Here is a 21925-nt window from a genome sequence, read left to right as displayed (position 1 = left end):
CAAACTTGAAATTTGAAATAGTGATTAATGTAATAGTTACTTACTCTATTTGTGAAAAAAAACTAATTACATTATTCAGAATATATCATTAAATTTATTCAATATTATTTATAAAATCGTATATATTTATATGAATTAAATTCACAAATTTGATCAAGTTGAAACATTGACAACATTGTTTTTATCAAAAAGCTATTACAAAGAGTTTATATTTCTGTCTCGTCCTGGGCAAGTGTTCAATTCTATTTTTTGCTAGTATTATTATACTAATGATATCTACTTCGAAAGACAACACTAAAATAGGCTATTAAAAACGTATCAGCACACATGAGACTAGAATAAAGAAGATATTCATATGCCTAAATTATAAAAATAAACATTTTTAATTTATAGTTTTCATATTTAATATAATAAATATACTTCGTTACCTGATTTTCAATTGATATAGCTGATATGATAATAACTAACAAGTTACCAACTGCTATGGTTAATAAATCGAATGCAAATACAAACGTCTTCAAATTTATTGGAGCCTCAAAACCAATAAAAAATAGGTATGAATACAAATCCGTTTTGAATTAAGTTTTGACTAAAAAAAACGTTATAAAATATAAAAACTTGATAAAATAAATGTAAGTATACATAAATACCTCAAAAAAATGAAAATTCTAAAGTGGTGACTGCAAAAATCACAACAGCTAAAATCATGAAGACATATTGTGGAAGCTGCCAAAGCACGTGGAAATAAGCGCCTTCATATTTGGTAAAAACTTTTACATCCTATACGAATTTCATCATGTATTCATTGTTTGATCATACATAAAACTTCAATTGTAGTTGTCAGATAACTTATTTCATAGCATTACCGTTTTATCGCCGTTATTTTGTAAAGTGACTGTGTAAAATGTCGCCGGGATCATTTGCATAGACGAGGGCAACATTTGTTCATTCCAATATAAATTGTATCTATCAAATGGATTTTGTTTTACAATACTTAGAAAATAATTACGCATAATAATTATTGATAATTAGACTCTCACTTTCCCATAGCTACTTCATTAAAATACATTCGTTGGGATGAAGGAAACGAGTATGAATTTCCATTACTACTGTTAAATGAAATATGACTGTCAAAACCAATACTACCATCGACCAGAACCCTTAAAATAAAATATTTTTAATACAAATGTAAAACATGTATAAAGTAATTTGTATAATCACCTCAAGCTAGGATTGCCACGTTTGTTTTTTACATAATTGTCATAATTACCTACACGGTTTAATCCAATCGTATTTGTGTTTAAACGTGTCAGGTAATATGAAATCTCCTGCAATATTTTGTTTCTAATTACTATATTGTTTACATAATTTTAACCGTTAAGGATAAAAAAAAAAAAAAATTACAGTTAATCTAAATAATAATAACAATAGTATTAAACTTTGAAGGTGTGTTGGATTATTCAAATGTTGTCAAATATTTTATTATTATAAGAAACTGAATTTGCTTGGTCCTCCTATTTCCGAGGTTGAGCATCGGAGTAATATGATTTCATACATATATTAACGTAATTTTATCGTTGTATATTTTTTTTTACATGGATACACTAATTTTCAGAATAATTATAAAATATTTCACATGATGTACCTATGGCAAGTTAACACTTAATATTTTCATGCTATATATGTAAAACCTCAAACGAAAAATTAAATTAAGAGCAGCCCGATGTACTATTTCTTTAAATCGTATAAAATAATTTTGATTGTTCTATTAATAATAAGATAAAACAAAAATATTTTTAATTTAATTCATTTTAAATTTGATAAATTGTATTTTATATTACTGTATATACCAGTGATTTCGAAACTTTTTACCAGTTAAATTTTTTGGAAACCAATTATAATCACGATGTCTAGATGTACTGAATACTACAAGGAATTTAGAAGAATACAAGGAGCAATATACAAAGTAAATAAATACTATATGGGCCGTGATTCCTGAAGGGTGCGTTGCAGTGTTTGGGAAATATTAGTATGTATCATTAGATATGTTAGCCATATGTAAACGAATTTTGTATCTTAGGTAAAACAAGCTGTACTTTTGATTCTCTGCGGGTTTCAAAATCATTACACAAATAGATCAATAAAAAAAAAACCTTTTCAACGATGATACGACGTTTTAATGGGAAACTGGTATTGCCTCTATAAAATACCGTTTTTTAGTTGTTGAAATTAATTAGTTTTAATAGAACTTAATGTACAAGTATTTACCCGTCTGTCGGCAACCGTGACGGTAGTATTCAATTCGAAAGCGTCGGGAACAAAAGTGCACTCCCGGTCGAAATGTAATACGATTTCAACGATGTCTTCTCGAGAAACTAGCGCATAGTTAACGTTCATCATTCCAAGGGGTTGTATGGTATGGTCGATGTTTAATGTCGGCAGACGAGCGTGTACGTCGCAGTCGAATCCGTTGTAAATATTAAGGCGTCCTTCTCCGGCAGGGATAATATTGCTGTTACCCTTGAAAAAAAAAAATTCGTTTTATTCCATTACTATGGTCCTGGTATCGACCGTGACTAATTATTTTAATGTACACGGTATGTTGACTAGTGCGATAATAAAACAAATTTCCCAGATGTAATAATTGCGAAGAGAAAAAAGTTTAGCAGACGGTCTTACGAGAATTTCGAATTGAAGCATAGCCGAGAAAATAAACGCCACGGTCGCTAAACAACCGCTCAATGTGAGCTTCTGCAATGGTTTTCGGATGCCGATTTTCGTCAACAGCGGGTTTAGTGTACCGTAAAACCGTATGAGAAATAGCAGTGCGCAAAACGGAGTGATGGTATGCATCTGATCGGGATTGATTGCCCAATTCAAGAAGTCTAAACGGCCGTTCATCAGCGTAGCCTGCAGCTTCCACCGCGATATCTGTGCACAATGGATTTGCGTTCGATTACCCGAAAAATCCATGTTAATCAGTGTATACGTACCTGATATTCGTACAACGCCCAGAACACCGGATACGTCGTGAACACGGTAATCACGTTTAAAGCCAACCTCGAATCCATTATCTCGTCGTCGGTGTACTTGTTGTCTTTAGTGTGGTCGAGCCCGTTAATTGATATTCCCGGGGTAATTCTTTTGGTTAATATGTACTTGAAACAAGAACATTTTTTTGAGTACAATACACATTACGGATATAACGCGAAAAATATGATTTACGTATATGCATCCAAACGTTCTTGAGAATGCTTTGTGTTCCGTGTCATTTTTTACGAACATCTTTTCACCGAATATAAATGTAACTGTAAACATATTTGATATGACTTACAAAACCTTTTTATTTTTCATCGCACTACCCAATAAGATAACCGATAAATTGTATATATTATTAAATAGATTTATTTAAATCCTAGAACTATTCTATTCTATGGGACAGATTTACGTTGTAGACGGTTCTTTTGTAATCTATTATATGTATGGAAATTTTATATAATACGTGTACAAAAGTATAATAAGTATAAATACCGAATCGTATGGCAATAATAGACTGTTGCGTTATCGTTGTATACATTTTATTGTCATACATATTGTATTATATACATTATTTTATTATTTTATTTATTATTATATATTTTATTGTCATGAATATTTATGAAAATCACGATTTGGTTTTTTTACAGTGAAAGAAAACAAATAATTGTTGTAGTGGTGAATTTATTTATAAATATAATAAGTTAATTGGGAGTTTCAAGAGAACCCAATCTCCAAAAAAATGTTATCATAACTATAGCACGCCGGATTTTCGTCAGTATAATATTGTGCACGTTAACAGTGTAGTTAATAGTTGATAGTTTATTAAAATAATAATATAATTAAATGTACACAACAGGCTTATTTAGTGTAATGTATTATTCATCTACCTTTAAGCTAAGCTATTTATATCTCTTATCAGCAGTACAATTATTTGTTATATTAAGATTAAACAAGAAATAAATACTTCCATATTTTATAAAGATGAAATTACAGAGGATAAGGTAGTGTTAGCAAATTTTAAATAGCCCAAGGGTGTAAAATGTTTTCACTATAAAGACGCAATTGGTTGAAATAGGTAAACTAACGAAGTTTAAGTTTTTAATTAAGATATCATGGTTTTATAACTCCTATTATACTATAATACAATAATTAATTTATCATAAAATAATAATAAATTAATAAATACAATTATTTTTTCGTTCATCGAGAATCAATATAAGTTATTTTTGTTACAATTATTATTAAAAATTATTTGATTGATTGATAATTACCTACGGCGATTATTATCACTAAGGCAGACACTCCAAATGTTAAAGGATAACACGAGTTTTTCTCAAAACAATGTACGCCGTGTTTAAATTTCGGTGTCAATATTGACGATAATAATGCACCGATGTCTAAAGCCAATATGTATCTTATAATATAATGTTGAAATTGCTGCTGCTGTTGGGGAAATTTGAATTGATCGCCGGCAAATGTAATACAAAGAGGTCTTATACCACCAGCACCGATAGATATTAAGAATAACCCAAGAACTGCAATAATTCTAGTAATAATAGTTAATTATTAAAACGAATGTCAAATGTTTTCTGTTGAATTTTTTATGAAAACGAATATTCTAGACACTGGGACCACTTTTAATATCCTTTTGGAAGGTGTCATGAAGCAGTAATAACTCAAATGTTTCATACTATAATAAGAATAGTGTCATTATCTTAATATTTAACATAAAATATAATGTTTTATGGTACACATTTTGAATTGAACTCTATTACCAAAGAAACTATTTGAATTATGTAAACATTCGTAAGACCCTAAGACCAAAACGAACACTAAGTCAAAATGTAAAAACGATTAGAGGAAACGTTTCGGAAAATATTTATATTTTAAGTACACATTTGTCTTACTAACTTTTGAATATCTATATTAATCATATCTATCATCGAAGCACCGGCAAGTATAACACCTCCTAGGGCATAAATTGCTGATAGTCGAATTATTGTTCTAAAATAAATCGTATTAATAATACAATAAAAATAGATAAATTAAATTATAACATAAAATATAAATAATATTACTTAAATTTTCCCCAAAATGAATCTGCCAGCATTGCTCCGATCAACGGAGATATATACACTAGACTAATAAAACTATGATATATGATCATCGAATGGTCACCAGTAAATTTTAGTACTGTTGTTAGATATAACACTAGAAAAGCTGAAAATAAATTATAAAAATAATAATATGTCAATGATTATGTTAATTTATCTTTTTATTTAGATAATTGTTTTACTTCTAAACCCGAAATAACTATATCTTTCACAAAACTGAAAGAAAATGATCAACCACGTGGACTTCGGATATTTCTGTAACAATAAATATTCAATAAAAATGTATTTTTTATTTTATTATTATTTTTAATTCAAGTAAAAATAAATGAAGAATTAGTTTTACAAAATTATTTAAATAAAAATACCGACATTAGTATTATAAATCGTGTCCATGATGTGGTTAAATACACAAGCTAATATTAATTGATGATTAACTTAATAAATTAATAATATATGTATTGTATTATTTTAAATATCATATTGTGTATGAAACAACATTATATGGATAAACATTTTTTTTATAATAAAGATAAAATGATAATATTTAAAACGTAAGCCATAAAAAAAAAAAAAAAATATCAAAGTAATATTTAATTTTAAAAAGTGTGATTTTTTTAAGTCGGTAAATGTTAAAATTATAAAAATAATATAAAGGATAGCAAATAAAATAATAATGCACAATTATTTATACTTGCCAGTTTCTCATCAACCAATAATTCCATTTTGACTTTCAGTTGAAAAATACAATATTAAAAAGTTATTCACTATTTGACAATATTATTGAGTTTTCACTATATGCTGCAAAAATGAACTGGATGTAATTTATAGTATATTAAACATATAAAAATTAAATATTTATTTCATGAAATCAATCACTGCATTGTCATTTGTTTATTTTGGAATCATGAATCTATAGAGTACTGCAAGAGAATAAAATATTTTTATTCGTGATCATTTTTGTTAATAACTAAGATTCTTATAAACCGAATTGTTAGATTTATAACCAAACGGGTTTCACTCACCTCCCCTCCATATACCAATAATCTATTATCTATAATACAAAAAAAAAAAAATAAAAACGGCTGAGTGGGTTAAACTTAAGTCTGTAAAAATAAAATCACCTTCAATTCATCAAGATTATTATATTTCCAGTTTATTTATGTTTTTGTTAATTGATTAGAAACTCAATTTGGACCTAAAAAAACATTATAAACAAATATTTGAATCAGTTAAAAATTAATAATGTGAAGTTAATAAATGTATAAAAATATCTATAATATGTGGGTAAAATAATTTTATGATTTTTTCTGTAATCATTTAAATACTAATAAATATCTGATATGTTATAACTGAAAATACTTATAAATGTAAATAAAATACAAAAATAAGATTTTCTAAGTTCTTTCTTACTTAAAATTTGCATTTTTATATACTAAAATGTACAAACCTATTTATAAACTTAATTCAAATACAGTTAAAAATATTGCTAAATTTTCAAAATTTTCATTTTTTTAACTTATAAGGATTTGTAACAAACAAATTTAATTTAAAATGTTGATATATGTTAGTACCTAATTTTTTGTTTTACGTTTTTAATAAATGCATTTATATGCATTTATTTTACGTCTTGATGGACTTAAGTTAGAAATCTAAAATAATCTTGTGAAGAGATATTCAGTATAGTAGTTCGAATATATTACACTGTTGACCTCTTACAAACTTGTTTTTTAATGGAATACATAATGCATTTAAATTCAAACATATAACAGGCATATTTTATACTCTATACCATTTCACAATATGATTGATCAACTAGTAAGAGCAAGTGATTTATACTCACGCATTATAAAGAAAAAAAATAGTGGTAAAGCAACTGAATAGATTTGTTATCTATACCAAAATTTTACTTTGTTACTTTGTTCTTTACTTTACTTTGTTGCCATACCCAAGAATAATAAAACAAACAAGTTGAAACCGTTATAGGTTGTTTTTATTTCAAGTTCCTACTAAAAAGATTGAAATATTCATATTTTAAGAAACTTAAAAAAAACTTAATATAATTAAATCAAATTTCATATGGATATTCTTGTTCATAGAACTCAAAGAATTTCATCAAAATATAATACTCTCATGCATATAAATAATAGTCAGTAATAAAAATTTTATTTGACTGGATGTTCAACATTTTAATTAACAAACAAAAAAAAAAATCAAAGTACCTATTTATTAGGTATAAACGTGGTGCAACACTTAATATTTTCTTCTCTAATCAGAAAAACATGTATCTTTCGTGAGAGGCTCATTTCTATGATTTAATATAAAATCGGTCAGAAAACCAATTTCCAGTATTGAAAACCATGCATACGGAATATTTTAGATAGTTAGAACGAACATTTTAGAAGCGTTTATTTCATCATCGTTACATAACCACCGCTATCTAAAATACCATAATCATCATATTATACAAAATTGACGACACAAAGTAGACAACACTAAGTTGGTAAAAAAAAAGAAATGTAACGTATTCTCCCAAAAATACACGCATTAATATATATTCAATTTTTAAATCGATAGTAAAATCAATAGTGTTATTCATTTTTTTTATAGCAAAAATGTTGCAGTTTTTCGTGATTTGTGTTTTCTCGAAGTTTTAAATTTATAGAACAAAAAAAAAAAAAAAATTATGACCATATACCTATAGGTTAGGTTAGGCTATTTTTTTACATAAATTAAAATATTATTTAAACGATAAATAAATGTATTTTCCATTTTAAAAACAACACACACAAATACTACACAATTATAACATAGTACTAAACAGCACATGTAAACGGTAGTATGTGTAAATGTAGTATGTGCACTGTCGGCTATGATACGAGTAAATATGTTTGCATAAAGTCTCAAGAAAATAATAATTTCGATAAAAATTGTTCGTTATTGATGGACGACGAATAGCTATGCATGTCGAAAACGCCCACAAGTTCCTGATTATCTACTTATACTTATACTGGGAGTAACCGAATTGGTTCCCGTTTGGCCGAATTGTTCCTGTCTGAAAAAAGTATTTCGATAAGTTGAACGGAATCGGTTTCCGTTTAAAAAAGGTATTTTGTCAGGTTGAGGAAAATTGGTTCCAGTTCATTTTCAGGTTAAATAGTTACAATTTTAGTTTTTAATTTTTAATCATTGGTAGGTTTTACAAATATGTTTTGTACAAAATAAAAATTAGATAGTATAAAATATAAATGTACTTATTCTATAGTCTATACGCAATGAAATGGCAATAGATTGTTGCATTGGAGGGTTAGGAAAGTATTGCTGATACCCCGATGGATTAAAATAACAATTGATATATTGGCACTTATATCGCCGTATGGGTATGACAATGATGTTAGTGAACACTGTACAGTGTACAGTCTCGAATAACACATAGTAATTTTTTTTTTTTTTTATATATTAATGATACAGCTTCAACATTAAAGTCATTAGCCGGTGACAAAAACATGTTTAACATTGTAATTTATATACATTTATTTTCGCTCATCGTATTTTAATTTACAATTTTTTTTTTTTTTATAATTGTTCGTTATTATGGAGTTTATGTTTACTTGAAAGGGAATTAAGTTGTTGATTATTGTCAATTACAAGTTCGGATTCCAAAACAACCTTGCAGAGGATAACATACACAGGTGGATATCTACAATACAGAACTGTAAAGCTTACGTGAAGTTGAATGGAAATTGTTTATGTGAAAAAATCTTAAGCCTGTAAAATTGAGAAGCAAATTGTGCAAATTTAAACAAGAGCCAATTCGGCTCAACTTGATAAAATACCTTTTTAAAACGGGAAACAATTCGGCATGTGGGGTTGGGGCTTGGGAACTAATTCGGTACCAGCCCTAATACTAATCACTACTGATAAAAGTTATCGTAACCCGTAAGACGCAGTGCCAAAAATACATTTTTAGTAAAATACTATAAAATAACTCTTATATTCACGTCACCCACACCGGTTTAGGTTTTAGTTGGATACAAAGACTAGTCTGTATGGGAATAAAATATGTATTACTTATTTTGCTCAAATATTTTAGACATTGTATACAATATCCGGGCACTACATTACAACCGTAATATGTATATATACATACATACATACATACATATATATATATATACATACATATAAAGGTACATATATAAGTCATGTACCACTTACTCACTGAATGTTATTTCTCAATAATGTACGAATTTGAAAAGTGGAGTAGTGATTCATCTAATGGTCACTCTATATGTGCAAAAAACTTATTACATTATTTACAACATATCATTGAATGTATTCAATATTATTTACAGAATCGTGTATATTTCTATGAATTAAATTTACAGATTTGATTAAGTTGAAACATTGACAACATTGTTTTTATCAAAAAGTTATTAAAAAAAAAATTTATATTTCTGTCTCGTCCTGGGCAAGTGTTGAATTCTATTTTTTTGATAGTATTATTATACTAAAGCTATCTACTTCGAAAGACAACACTAAAATAGGTTATTAAAAACGTATCAGCACACATGAGATCAGAATAATGAAGATATTCATATGCCTAAATTATAAAAATTAAAATTTTAAGTTTATACTTTTATATTTAATATAATAAATATAGTTACCTACTTCATTTTCAATTGATATAGCGAATATGATAATAACTAACAAGTTACCAACTGCTATGGTTAATAAATCTTTAATAACAAAAGATACGAACATAAAAACATCAAGACACGAAGTAGACAACGCTGTTAGTAAAAAAAAAAATTGTAATGTATTCTCCCAAAAACACACACATTAATATATATTAAATTTTTTAATATTAAATATTAAAATCAATAGTATTATTCATTTTTTTATAGCAAAAATATTACAGTTTTTCGTGTTTTGTGTTGAGTTTTCTCAACATTTTAAATTTATAGAACTAAAAAAAAACTATGACCCAAGGTTTTTAATATTCTTTTACATAAATTAAAATATTGTGTGATAAAATTATGTTAAAATTTCAAGACATTTTATCCAATCAAAATTATAAAAATAATTTTAAACAAAATATTCAATGACAACAAATATACAGTGAATATACCTGAAGTATTAATTGAATAATATGTTAAAAATGATTTGTAAAATAAATCAAACTAACATTTAGATATTGTTTTTCAATTTATTCAATATTATTAACTGAATTGTGTATTTTTATATAAATATTTATTTCTTGCATTTCATCATGTTAAATTTAAATCGATAAAATTGTTTTTCAATAAAATCTTATCACAATATACTATTGACTTCGGCTTCGTTCAGGGAGTTTATATTTTCATTTTTTGTTTTTGTTGTTGCACTATTGGTACTCTGAAAGGCAACACTGAAATAAGCTAATATCAACGAATCAGCGCACATAAGTCCGGAATATAAAAGGTATTCAAATGCCTAAATTGTATAAAATAAAATTATAACAACATATAAATACCTACACATTCTATTATAAAAAAAAAAAAGTTTACTTGATTTTTAATTGATATAGTTGATATTATAACAACCAACAAATTTCCACCCGCCATGGTTAATAAGTCAAATGAATACATGAAAGTCTTTAAATTTATCGGAGCCTATGGAAAAAACAATAATAATCATATGGTATTAGATGTTTATAAATGTTTAGATATTATGAGTATAAATTCATCTTGACTGAAATTTTGCTTAAAGAATGTGGGTATAAGATAAAACAGATATAAGTATACATAAATACCTCGGTAAATGTAAAATCTAATCTGGTGACTGCAAAAATCGTAATACTTGAGATCATAAAAAAATATTGTGGAAATTGCCAAAATATATGTAAATAGTTGCCTTTGTATTTGCTAAAAAGCTTAATATCCTATACAAAAGTCATCGTTTAATCTAATTTTTTATGTTACAAAATATATTTAATGCATTTGAGAGATAAATTACCGTTCTGTTGCCATTTTTTTGTAAAGTGATTGTGTAAAATGTAGCCGGAATCATTTCCATGGACGTGGGTGTCATTTGTCCATTCTGCCATAAATTATATCTATCACATTTATGTTTATGTATGCATAAGAAATAAAATACTAATAAGAAGTACTTAAAATTATATACTTACTTTCCTATATGTACTTCATTGAAATGCATTCGTTGGGATGGAGAAAACGAATATGAATTTCGATTTTCATTGCTACTGATTAATGAAATATTATCGTTGAAACCAAAACTATCGTCAATCAAAACCCTAAATAATTAAATATTTAAATATTTAACATTATAGATTTATAATTAATAAAAAATAATAATTTGTATATTAACCTCAAGCTTGGATTTCCTTGTTTGTTTTGTTTATAATTATCGTAATCACCAACTCGGTTTAATGTGATTGTGCTTGTATTTAATCGTGTCAAGTAATATGATATTTCCTAAAATAATAAATTTAAAACGTCTTAGATAAAATAAACATTAATGTCATAACAGTGTTAAGACGTATACTTATACGTATATTATATTATATTACAAGTATATTATAAGATTATCAAACTTTTAGCTATTTTTTATCATACGGATTAAAATAATATGAGAACGTTATCACCAGTTAAATTATGGTTTGAAATGGTTAAAAATGATTTGTTAGTGTGATGTATAAATCCGAATTCTCAGAAAACCTATAAAATGAGGATTTTTGAATACCAAACTACAATATTTGGATTTGGGATTTTTGAATTTTGAAATCTGAATTTCGCATTTTGTGCTAAATTGAATTTAAACTATTGAACTTCATTATTTTTGACATCTTATTTATTAAATTAAATGATTGATTAGTTGCTAATGTTTCAATAAAATTTCGTTTGATAAAATTTGCTTGAAGTTAATCGGTTTTATTAGTTCAATGAAAATAATCTACTTACTTTCCCCTCGGAAACTGTGACAGTCGTATTCAACTCGAAATTCTCGGGAACAAAAGTACATTCCCGATCGAATTTTAAAATGATTTCAAAGACGTCTTCTCGAGAAACAAGCGCATAGTTAACGTTCATCATTCCAAGGGGTTGTATAATACGATCAACGTTTAATGATAGCGAACGTGCATGTACGTCGCAATCGTACCCGTTGTAAATATTAAGACGTCCTTCCCCAGCAGGTATAACAGTACTGATACCCTTAAACAAAAAAAATAAAAAATAAAAAATTCCATTATCACCCGAGCATCGATGGTGACTAATAATTTTATTGCACATCAAATGTTAAAGGATTTACTAGAATTCTGAATTCCAGTAGAGCAGCAGCAATAAACGCCATGGTCGCTAAAAAACCGCTCAATGTGATTTTCTGTAAGGATTTTCGTATACCAATCTTTGCAAGCAACGGGTTAAGCGTGCCGTCGAACAGTATGAGGAATATCAGTTCACACATTGGAGAGATGGTATGGAACTGATCGGGTTTGATTGTCCAATTCATGAAGTCGAAACGACCGTTCATCAACGTGGCCTGCAACGTCCATCGTGAAGTCTATAAACAACGGGTTTTCAATTAGATTATTTATAGAGCTGACGGTTCCCGAAAGTTAATGCGTAAAGTAAACGTGATAGTTCGTAGATTCAGTCAGCATTAGAATAATAATGAACGAGAATAAATATAGTCATCTTCCGATAGAGCATAGTATGGTTTTATACCATACTATTTTTCAATAAACATCTATTAGTATATGCATTTTTTTGAAAATTATTTTCGAATGCACTATTAAACAGGGAATATTTCTCGAGGCTCGGAAGATAAAATGTTAAACGAAGTACGTAAATAACATCCCTGGTTAACATACACGGCTTACGGACACAAAAAAAAAAAAAAATAAATAAATAAATAAAAATAAGTAGTACATACATGTACAAACAAATAACGCGTCAAGTGCAGATTTTTCATTCATTCATAAACATTCATGATATCCTAAATTTCATATATTTACGTACAGTATAAATATCAATAATTTACGTCATGCCGAGCGCCCATCAAAGTAATGTGACGTGTGGTGTGACAAGTGATGTAGCATACGGGTAAAAACAAAATCTCGTGCGGTGTGACACAACGTCATAGTACAAACAGTACAACAGTACAACCATACAGTAACTAGTAGTACCAGTAGCCAATATATGTCTTCTTCTTCTTTCGATGATAGAAATGTTATGGCCTTGGTTAATTAATCGATGTCAATGACGCGAATAATAAAAAAAGACGGTATTGGGTTCATTCGTATTGGAAAAAAAAAAAAAATCGACAAATTAAACGTAGTGTTTTTGATGTGGAAAATGCAATAGCAGATCCACAAGGGGGAGGGGGTAATTTTCCCCCACGAATCAGGTAAAACATTTATTAAAAATCAATAATTTTATGAATTAAGAAAAGTATTTTTTTCTTTAAAGTATATAACTTGTATTTTTATTCATACAAGAAATTAGCAGTCTTAGATTTAAATGAATGTATTATATTACTTAGTATTATCTTAATTCATTATCAATCACTGACTATGATGTTATAAAAAATATCCTAAGGGAAAACATTTTTCATCCTCCCCCCCTTACAAAAGAAAATCCTGGATTCATCATTGATTGCATGCCAATCCAGAGCTATCCTAATCATCTTACTGATTAAAATAATTGAATAATATGATACTTTTGTACAAAATGTTAACCGAGTGGAATTACAATTAATATAATATGTATTGTTATTCGTAAAATCTTTTTCTAAGTATTATCGATTGCGTTTTAATCGCTGTAGTCCCAAATGCTATGGATATGAGTAAATCGATTGGTTTCAACTATACCAACAGAATGTATACTAAAATCATCGTTCATTTTAATTTAATTAAGACTTTCAAACTTTTAAAAATGAATATAATGAATAGATCAAAATAATTTCCAAGTGTCTGTCACTAGAACAATTTAACACGTGACGTAAAACAGAACGTGCTGCATGTGAACGACGCCAACGTAACATGCCGTTTGTTATATCACTGTTGTATCGGTTTATTTGGCGTTAAACTTATTTCTTAAATTGTTTTTGATACAAAGTAGCATGCTTGATGCCTGTTACTTGTTACATAGCTTGTCACGCCACTAACCACGTTACTTCGGCTTTAAAAATTTAATTTTATAGTAAAATTTTTGTTTTTTGATTTAAAAACACGGCTTACTAATTGACTTTTAAGCAAAAAATCCCATATAAATGTTGTAGAAAATAATATTTTGGAGATAATGACATACGTGTTTTTTAACACATTCAGTATGCAGAAGTAAACAACGAACAAACAAACAAAAAACCATTTATTTTTTTTTATTTTTTCAAATGCCTGTAAATTATTTCTTAGGCACAATTTCTAACAAAGGCTATGTTATTATCTCCAAAATGATGTTCTCTAAAATGTTTATAATAGGGTTTTTTTCCTCTAAAATCACTCAATAAGCCGTATTATTGAAACGCGTGAACACGTTTTTGTAATGTGTTTTTGTCTGGTATGGCGTCCACTTAAGGTGCGGTTTCGAGTTGCGGCTAGTCGATTTTACGCAACGGCTGATGGTCTGCGCGTGTATTGGTTTCCTTTAATACGACTGAATGCTGCGGATGGCGTTTATTTTCAGTTTAGTTTAGTTCAGCTCGATATTTCGTTGTGCACACGCGTATTTTTATTTTATTTTTTTTTGCCGGTACAGATCACTTAAAATGGAACGCGTGATTATAAATAAAAATCAAATAATCATAGATTTATTAGACGAGGAGGAAGAAGAAGAAATAATGTATGCTTCAAATATACACATATAGATGTGTGTAATATGCAGCGAACGGAGTTTTCGACGTTTTTCGATTGAATGAATTCGTTTATAAAAATACACAAAAAAATCCGTTGAGAATAAAATCGCAATGCGACGCACGCGAAATACTGTAATGCACTGCTTTCAGAGCACTACGATGATTCGCCAAACGCAACGACCGTTGTCACACGTCGATCGGACGTTGGAAACCACGATAAGACGTTTACTCGTAGAGAAGTCGATCACACGGTCGTTGCTACACACTTTTTCGCGGCCAGACACGTGCGTTCGCGTACGTGGTAATGTATTGTAGTTCATAACGTAGTCGGATAATTGATTTAGACGTGCACGGATCATCACCGGTAATTTTCTTAGTTTTTCCGTTCATTTCAGATGGTTGAAGAGGTTTGCTAATCGAAATCGCGTTTCGAATGGATCGCCGGTACCTACCTGTTGTTCGTTCAGCGCCCAAAACACCGGGTACGCCGTGAACACGGTGATCACGTTCAGGGCACTCCTGGTGTCCGCTATCTCCTCGTCCGTGTACTCGGGTTTGGCGCGGTCGAGAAATCGGACGTTGTCGCGCGACGTGCCCGACGTGAACGTTTTGCCCAACGCGTACTTGAAACAACGAAGAGTAAATGTTTTCTCAAATTGCAATGCGGGGTCACATTAACACGGGATGCGTGCGATCATTTATGACTTACGAATATGCAACCGAACGTTCTCGTGATGACGTTGCGTTCCGGCTTCTTTTTCACGTACAAGTTTCCACCCGACAGTAATGCAGCTGTAAACAGTTTTTTTTTTTTTTTTTTTTTTTTTAATTATTCATCTTTTGTTTTATTTGTATTATATTATTAAAGCATAAGTTAAGAATAATGTTTATCATGAACATTTAAATAATTAATTCGAGTTAAAATGCTATTTGAAACGCAAGAAAAATATGAAAAATATTTTAAACACACATCATTCAATAATATTTTTCTTTCTGATAATCACGTTTGAATAAAATTGATTTTTTTAATTTTATTTAAGTATTTAACACCCTAAAGGGACGATGAGTATAGTTTTTAAGTTAGCAAAAAATATACAAAGAATTTTGAATGATATCATACTAATACATGATTAAAAGAAAAATATAAGTGGATATAATATAAAAGTTAAATTTCATTATTAGATTTTTTAAATTAAGCTGAAGATCAAAAAAGAAATCGAAGTTAGGTACACTATTACACGATTCTAAAAAGCGGTAATCCGGACTATTTTTGATAATATTTTTCGAATAATGAGGTACTAAATTAAAGGTTGGAATTTTAAAATTTATTTTACTTAGTTATTCTGGCAAGGAAAGTTTACCATTTATTAACTCATAAACAACATTTTGTATGGTAAATAAAAAGTATGCATGCCTATTGGGACATCATGTATATTAAGCTTTGTAGTAGAAAGTTGCTTTCTCTCTAAATAAATTTAATTTTTATCAAATATTTATAAAACTTATTAATAACTTTAGTTAAAATAGACTTATGAAATTTTTCATAAAAAAATGCGTTTTAACTTTTATTTTTAATACAGCATGACAATAAATAATAACCATATAAATATTGCTATTGATAATTACCTTTTGTTTCAATAATAAATATTACCTAGTGCACTTAACTCTGTCAAGACTAATACTCCAAATGCTAAAGGAAAACACGAGCTTTTTCCAAAACAATGTACGCTGTGTCTTAATTCAGGCATCAGGAATGACGATAATACCGAACCGATTTCCAAAGACATTATGAATTTTATAATATAATGTTGAAACTGCTGTTGCTGTTGAGGGAATTGGAATTGATCACCCGCAAAAGTGAAACCAGATGGTTTTATGATGCCAGCACTGATGTATATTAAAAATAACCCAATCATTGAAATATACCTAGTAATCATGTGTAATTGTTAAAATAACAATCGATATAACTACTTATTTGCTATTTAAATTTAATGTTCTAAATAGATAAATAGATAATAATAGGATATAAGGTAATAGATAAATTTTATTGTAAATAATTAGCTTAGTGGTTAAAGAGTAGTGTTATTTAAAAAAAATAATGCTCAAAAAAATTAATATTTAATATATAAAATAAATAAATCCTTCAAAACAAATCGACCACTATGTTAAACTGTAAGACGATCATAGAAAAGGTTTCGAAAATATTATTTATATTTTAAGCACACATTTGGCTTACTAACTTTTGAATGTCGCTACCAAACATATCTACTATTGAAGCACCAGTGAGTGTAACGCCTCCTAAGATATATATTGTTAAAAATCTATATATTGTTCTAAAAAAAAAAAACAATTATAACAATATTACTACGAATAACGATTTCAATTTTCAAAAATGTAAAAAATACTTGAATTTTCCCCAAAATGAGTCTGCTAAGATTGCTCCGATCAATGGACATATAAATGTCAGACATATAAAACTATGGTATATGATCATTGTCTGATCGTCTTTAAAGTTCAATGTTTTCATCAAATATAACACTAAAATAGCTGAAAATTATTTTAAAAATAATTAATAATTGTTTGATATTTCCTAATAATTTATCTTAATATTTAGATAGTTGTTTTACTTTTGTAACCAAAAAAGGTAAATTTTTCGAATAAATTATAAACAATTAAAAACCATGTGGACTTCGGATATTTCTGAAATAAAGAAAAATGTTGAATAAACAATTGTATCTAAAATCTATAGTTGGTTTTACGTATTAATATTAGTTCTCGCCGAATTCTGTTTTTCTGAAGTACTATATAATATTTTTATTTTATTTAAGTGCTTTTAAATATTATTACACGAATGTAAATGAAGTTGAATATAATTGTATTTATAATTGTTTTATTATTCGTAACGTTTTGAGAAGATACCATTACTATTTCATTTTTCATAAAAAAATTGAAAAAAACAAAATTGGCATCGATATTTCTAATTGATACTAAACTCTAGATCTGATTATCTTGGATAGAGAAAATTAAGATTTCGATTCAGAATATATATATAGTAAAGATGAAGTTATAATTTTTTAACCCTTCTATGGGATCAAAAAAATTATAATATTTAGATAAAAAAAATAAAATATTGAAAATTTATTACACAACAATTTTGTCTGTTTTGTTTAAATTATTTTGTAAAAATATTTATTAAGTAGTTATTAAAAAAAGCACTTTTTTATACTTGCCATTTTTGCATCGACGTGTTCCATTTTGTTTTTTAGTTAAACCTCACTACGTTAAATAAACACTATTTATTATTTTTGGGGTGATTCGCTATGCCCTGAAAACGTTTATTGTTATATTATATATAAATTATAACAAATGTCAAAATAAAGTAAATACATTTTCACGAAATGGACCATTGCAGTGTCGTATGGAATTATAGAAATTATGAATCCGGAGACCATCGAAAGAAACCTATATATATGCACATATATTTATTGTTATTTATATACAATATAAATATAAAATATACAAAATCCAAATATCACTCACTCACTGATCGCTATACCTCATAAACTACTTAACGTATAAGCTTGACCTTAGTGGTTCCTCTAATACAGTGGTTTTCAACCGATGTACCGTGAGCGTCCTTCAAGTGTGCTGCGATAAATCTATAAATTATTTTATTAGTACGCATTTATCAGTATTATTATCGATATTCGATGAAAACTGATAGAACTTATCGTAGTTACATAATATATAATATTATTTATTGTAAATATTCCCGTCGCAGCTGTCTCCATCAATCGATTGTACTAAATATTTCATAGTAATTAACCTTCTGATATAGTAGATTGTAAACAGAGCCAAATATAAACATATATAAAATATTGTTCACATATTATATGGACTGGTGTGCCGCGAAAATTTTGTTGGAGATGAAGTGTATGTTAAAATGGTTGAAGAACACTGTTCTAACACTTTCACCGTGCAATAAGAAAGGATATAAGATAATGTTGAATATAAATGAATTAATTAATGAATTAATTGATAATAATTATTCACCGCTAACATGTATTGTGCTGCACGACACGAGCGCACAGCGACTCGCTGGTTTCAACCTACCTGCATCTTATCCTTTTTGTCCTTCATGTAGATAAGAATTACTTCTAGAAGTTTATCGATAAAAATCTCATGCATCGTGTGTATATTAACTATTAACTATATATTAACTATTACTCCAATTATATAATCGAACGATAAAATAATAGTTTTATGTATACAGAATATATCGCAAAAGTCTTGAAATTTATATTTTTTTAAATATTTATTTACAATACTGATACATCGTGATCGATGACATAACAATGCATTATGATAGTAATTTTCAAAGTATTGTTCATAAGCATTTATACAATTTTCTACCGACTTTCCTATATCCGGTACGTTCTCTAGAAGGCCTCGATGGAAACTTCACTTAAAGCTGTTGTCACCAACGCTTGGATAGCTTCAATATTGTCTAAATGGTGTCCTTCGAATGAGGTTTTGATCCTCGGATACAAAAAGAAGTCGGCCGGAGTTTGGTCAAGACCGTAAGGTAGCTGCGATAACGATGCCACGATGTGATTTACTAATCAGCATGTACTAGTTGGGTCCATACAAAAAAAAATTCGCTTCTCATTTTTACAGACATAGGATTGTCAGTTACCTATAAATAAGAATACAGGTATGATTTTTTTTTACAGTTCCTAATATATGGTATATAATTATTAATTGAAAATTTGAATACTGGTATATGGTAAATAAATGAATAAAATGTTTAAAAATGTACACAATTGGTAAAAATTTAAATGATAGAGCTATTACAAAGTAAAATTTTGTTTGCAAGTGGTGGGCATTGTATACATTTTTTTGAATACAGAGAGTTCAGTGTTAGTGTTTAGGGCAGTATTAAATTTCCATGGTGCGTTTTGTAAATGTGTTGTTGGTATTAGATAGGATATTTCGAGTTTGTTTTTGTATAATAATGAGGGTAGATTTTTGGAGTGAAATCGAGTTCTGTTAGTGAGGAGGCTAGTTGTAGCTCTTGATTGATAGAGTGGACCCAATTAGTTGTTTATCTTTATCATAAATATTATTTGAGACCCAACTTGTATACGCCCTTACTAATAACTCACAGATATTCGATTGGCTTTTTGCTCGTCCATCAACAATTTGGGGACCAGTTTGGCACACACCTTTCGCATGTTCAATTCATCCGTAACAATACGACGCACAACGGTTTTTGGAATGCTTAAAGTGTCAGCTATTCCTTGTATATATGTATATAGATATTTATCAATTTGCGAAATATATTTAATCATCGACTGCGAAATAAATTTCAAACGCCCTCGATAAAAAAACGTTGATATCATTACATTATTAAGATGTGTAAGATTATCACACTTAGAAGTAAATATTACTATGCCAAGATTAAAATAATATGAGAACGTTATCAACAATTAAATGATGGTTGAATGTAGTGTTGCAATACAAATTTGCATTCTTCGAAAGTCTCTACAATTTATATTTTAGATTTAAGATAAAATAAAGATAAATATGCTAAAATAAACAGTAAAATTAGAGTTTATTAATGTTTTATTATAATTTTTTCAAGTCGATATAGATCATCCACATTCTAAGCTAAACTTTATCCTATAATATTCGAACATTGTTATCAAAATTATGATGGCACGAAATAAAACTGTTAATGCCTCGCTGAAATTCTGATAAATTGTTTGAAAATAATTAATAAATAGTTAGTATGATTGATTCAATTATATATTTACTTTTCCCTCGTCGACCGAAAGGGTCGTATTCAGTTCGACGTTCTCAGGAACAAAAGTGCACATCCCGTCAAAATGTAATATGATTTCAACTATGTCTTCTTGGGAAACTGGAGCAGAATCGATTCAAGGGGGCGTATAATATGACCCACGCATATGTCACGATCTTGTAAATCGAAAACTTGTAAACATCATTCTCTGATGGTTATTAAGGTACTGGTGCTCTGTAATTTTTATTTTTATTTTTTTTAAATACACGATTATTCTATTATTATTGTCCCGGAAGTGGTCGTGACTATTCATTTAATTGTACTCGGAATGTTGATGGTCTTATTTGGAATTGCATTAGATCATTAGTGTCGTATGATATTTTTTAATCTCGAATCCGAAGAGTATTGCTAGAAATCAATATGTTTTTTTGTTACAATAATTTTTAAAACTACTAAAAATAAACATCTATAGTTAAATTGATATGCTACAATATATTATATTGTTGACCTTTGTAGTGAATATTTATTTTTTTTTGGTCACAATACATAATTAAATTTAAATTTGAACAATTTATATACAAATATTATACTCTATATTGTTATAATATCTTACTGGTAAGATTCTAAGAGCTTTAGATATCAACATTTTATTGAAAAACTAAAATAAATGATTACATAAAAATAATATAGTGAGTAAAAATCATTTACCATTAAAAATAATCTCAATGTAGCAATTATTTAATGGATTTTGAATTTTTTTTCCTTTCAGTATACGTCCGTATCCTTCCGGTCAAAATCGTGTTGATAGGCACGAAGAACATATTTATAATAATAATATTTATTAAAATAAATAGATGTATGAATTAATTAAGACAAGATTGAGTAGTACTGAGTGAAAATAATAAATTAAAAATTATACTAAATGAATTTAACAATTAACTAATTGTATTATACAACTGTCCCAATTAATAAATATAATACTAAAATATTTGAATCGAACAAAATAATCAAAATATTATACAGACATTTTCCATTTTAATGTAGAAAAACACTAAAATGAATCATATTGATTCTAAGTGCAATGAAAATGTAAAATTACAGATTCTAGCAAGGATAT

General features: G+C 28.1%; 2 protein-coding genes across 7 annotated transcripts; both read right to left on the bottom strand.

Moving 5' to 3' along the window:
• Positions 1 to 71: 71 nt before the first annotated feature.
• LOC112688486 (peptide transporter family 1-like) lies at positions 72 to 6204 on the bottom strand. Of its 2 annotated transcripts, XM_025561701.1 has the most exons (16): positions 6176 to 6204; positions 5849 to 5951; positions 5336 to 5408; positions 5118 to 5259; positions 4951 to 5043; positions 4311 to 4585; positions 3226 to 3308; positions 2994 to 3158; positions 2680 to 2931; positions 2269 to 2520; positions 1222 to 1328; positions 1041 to 1160; positions 867 to 966; positions 659 to 780; positions 429 to 540; positions 72 to 359 (listed from the first exon to the last, which is right to left on the bottom strand). In XM_025561701.1, the coding sequence occupies exons 2-16, from the start codon at positions 5873 to 5875 to the stop codon at positions 267 to 269; spliced, it is 2016 nt and encodes a 671-aa protein (XP_025417486.1). In that variant the 5' UTR covers positions 5876 to 5951; positions 6176 to 6204; the 3' UTR covers positions 72 to 266. The 2 variants fall into 2 exon arrangements, with proteins under 2 accessions (XP_025417486.1, XP_025417487.1); XM_025561702.1 differs by lacking the exon at positions 6176 to 6204 and having other exon boundaries at positions 5845 to 6066.
• Positions 6205 to 10389: 4185 nt separating this feature from the next.
• LOC112688484 (solute carrier family 15 member 2-like) lies at positions 10390 to 18664 on the bottom strand. 5 transcript variants are annotated; one of them, XM_025561695.1, is made up of 17 exons: positions 18546 to 18664; positions 18393 to 18467; positions 18236 to 18330; positions 17633 to 17705; positions 17411 to 17552; positions 17246 to 17338; positions 16657 to 16931; positions 15715 to 15797; positions 15458 to 15628; positions 12462 to 12713; positions 12113 to 12364; positions 11520 to 11626; positions 11320 to 11445; positions 11148 to 11247; positions 10945 to 11073; positions 10700 to 10804; positions 10390 to 10625 (listed from the first exon to the last, which is right to left on the bottom strand). In XM_025561695.1, the coding sequence occupies exons 3-17, from the start codon at positions 18257 to 18259 to the stop codon at positions 10467 to 10469; spliced, it is 2091 nt and encodes a 696-aa protein (XP_025417480.1). In that variant the 5' UTR covers positions 18260 to 18330; positions 18393 to 18467; positions 18546 to 18664; the 3' UTR covers positions 10390 to 10466. The 5 variants fall into 5 exon arrangements, 4 of the variants coding, with proteins under 4 accessions (XP_025417480.1, XP_025417481.1, XP_025417482.1 ...); XM_025561696.1 differs by having other exon boundaries at positions 18550 to 18664; XM_025561697.1 differs by having other exon boundaries at positions 18562 to 18663.
• Between the last annotated feature and the right edge of the window lie 3261 nt (positions 18665 to 21925).

Source organism: Sipha flava, unplaced genomic scaffold (genome assembly GCF_003268045.1).
Source record: "Sipha flava isolate LNK unplaced genomic scaffold, YSA_version1 39_pilon_pilon, whole genome shotgun sequence".
NCBI classification, from domain to species: Eukaryota; Metazoa; Arthropoda; class Insecta; order Hemiptera; family Aphididae; genus Sipha; species Sipha flava.
Note: the sequence above shows the minus strand (reverse complement) of the source record. Positions and strands in the feature narration are given on the sequence as shown.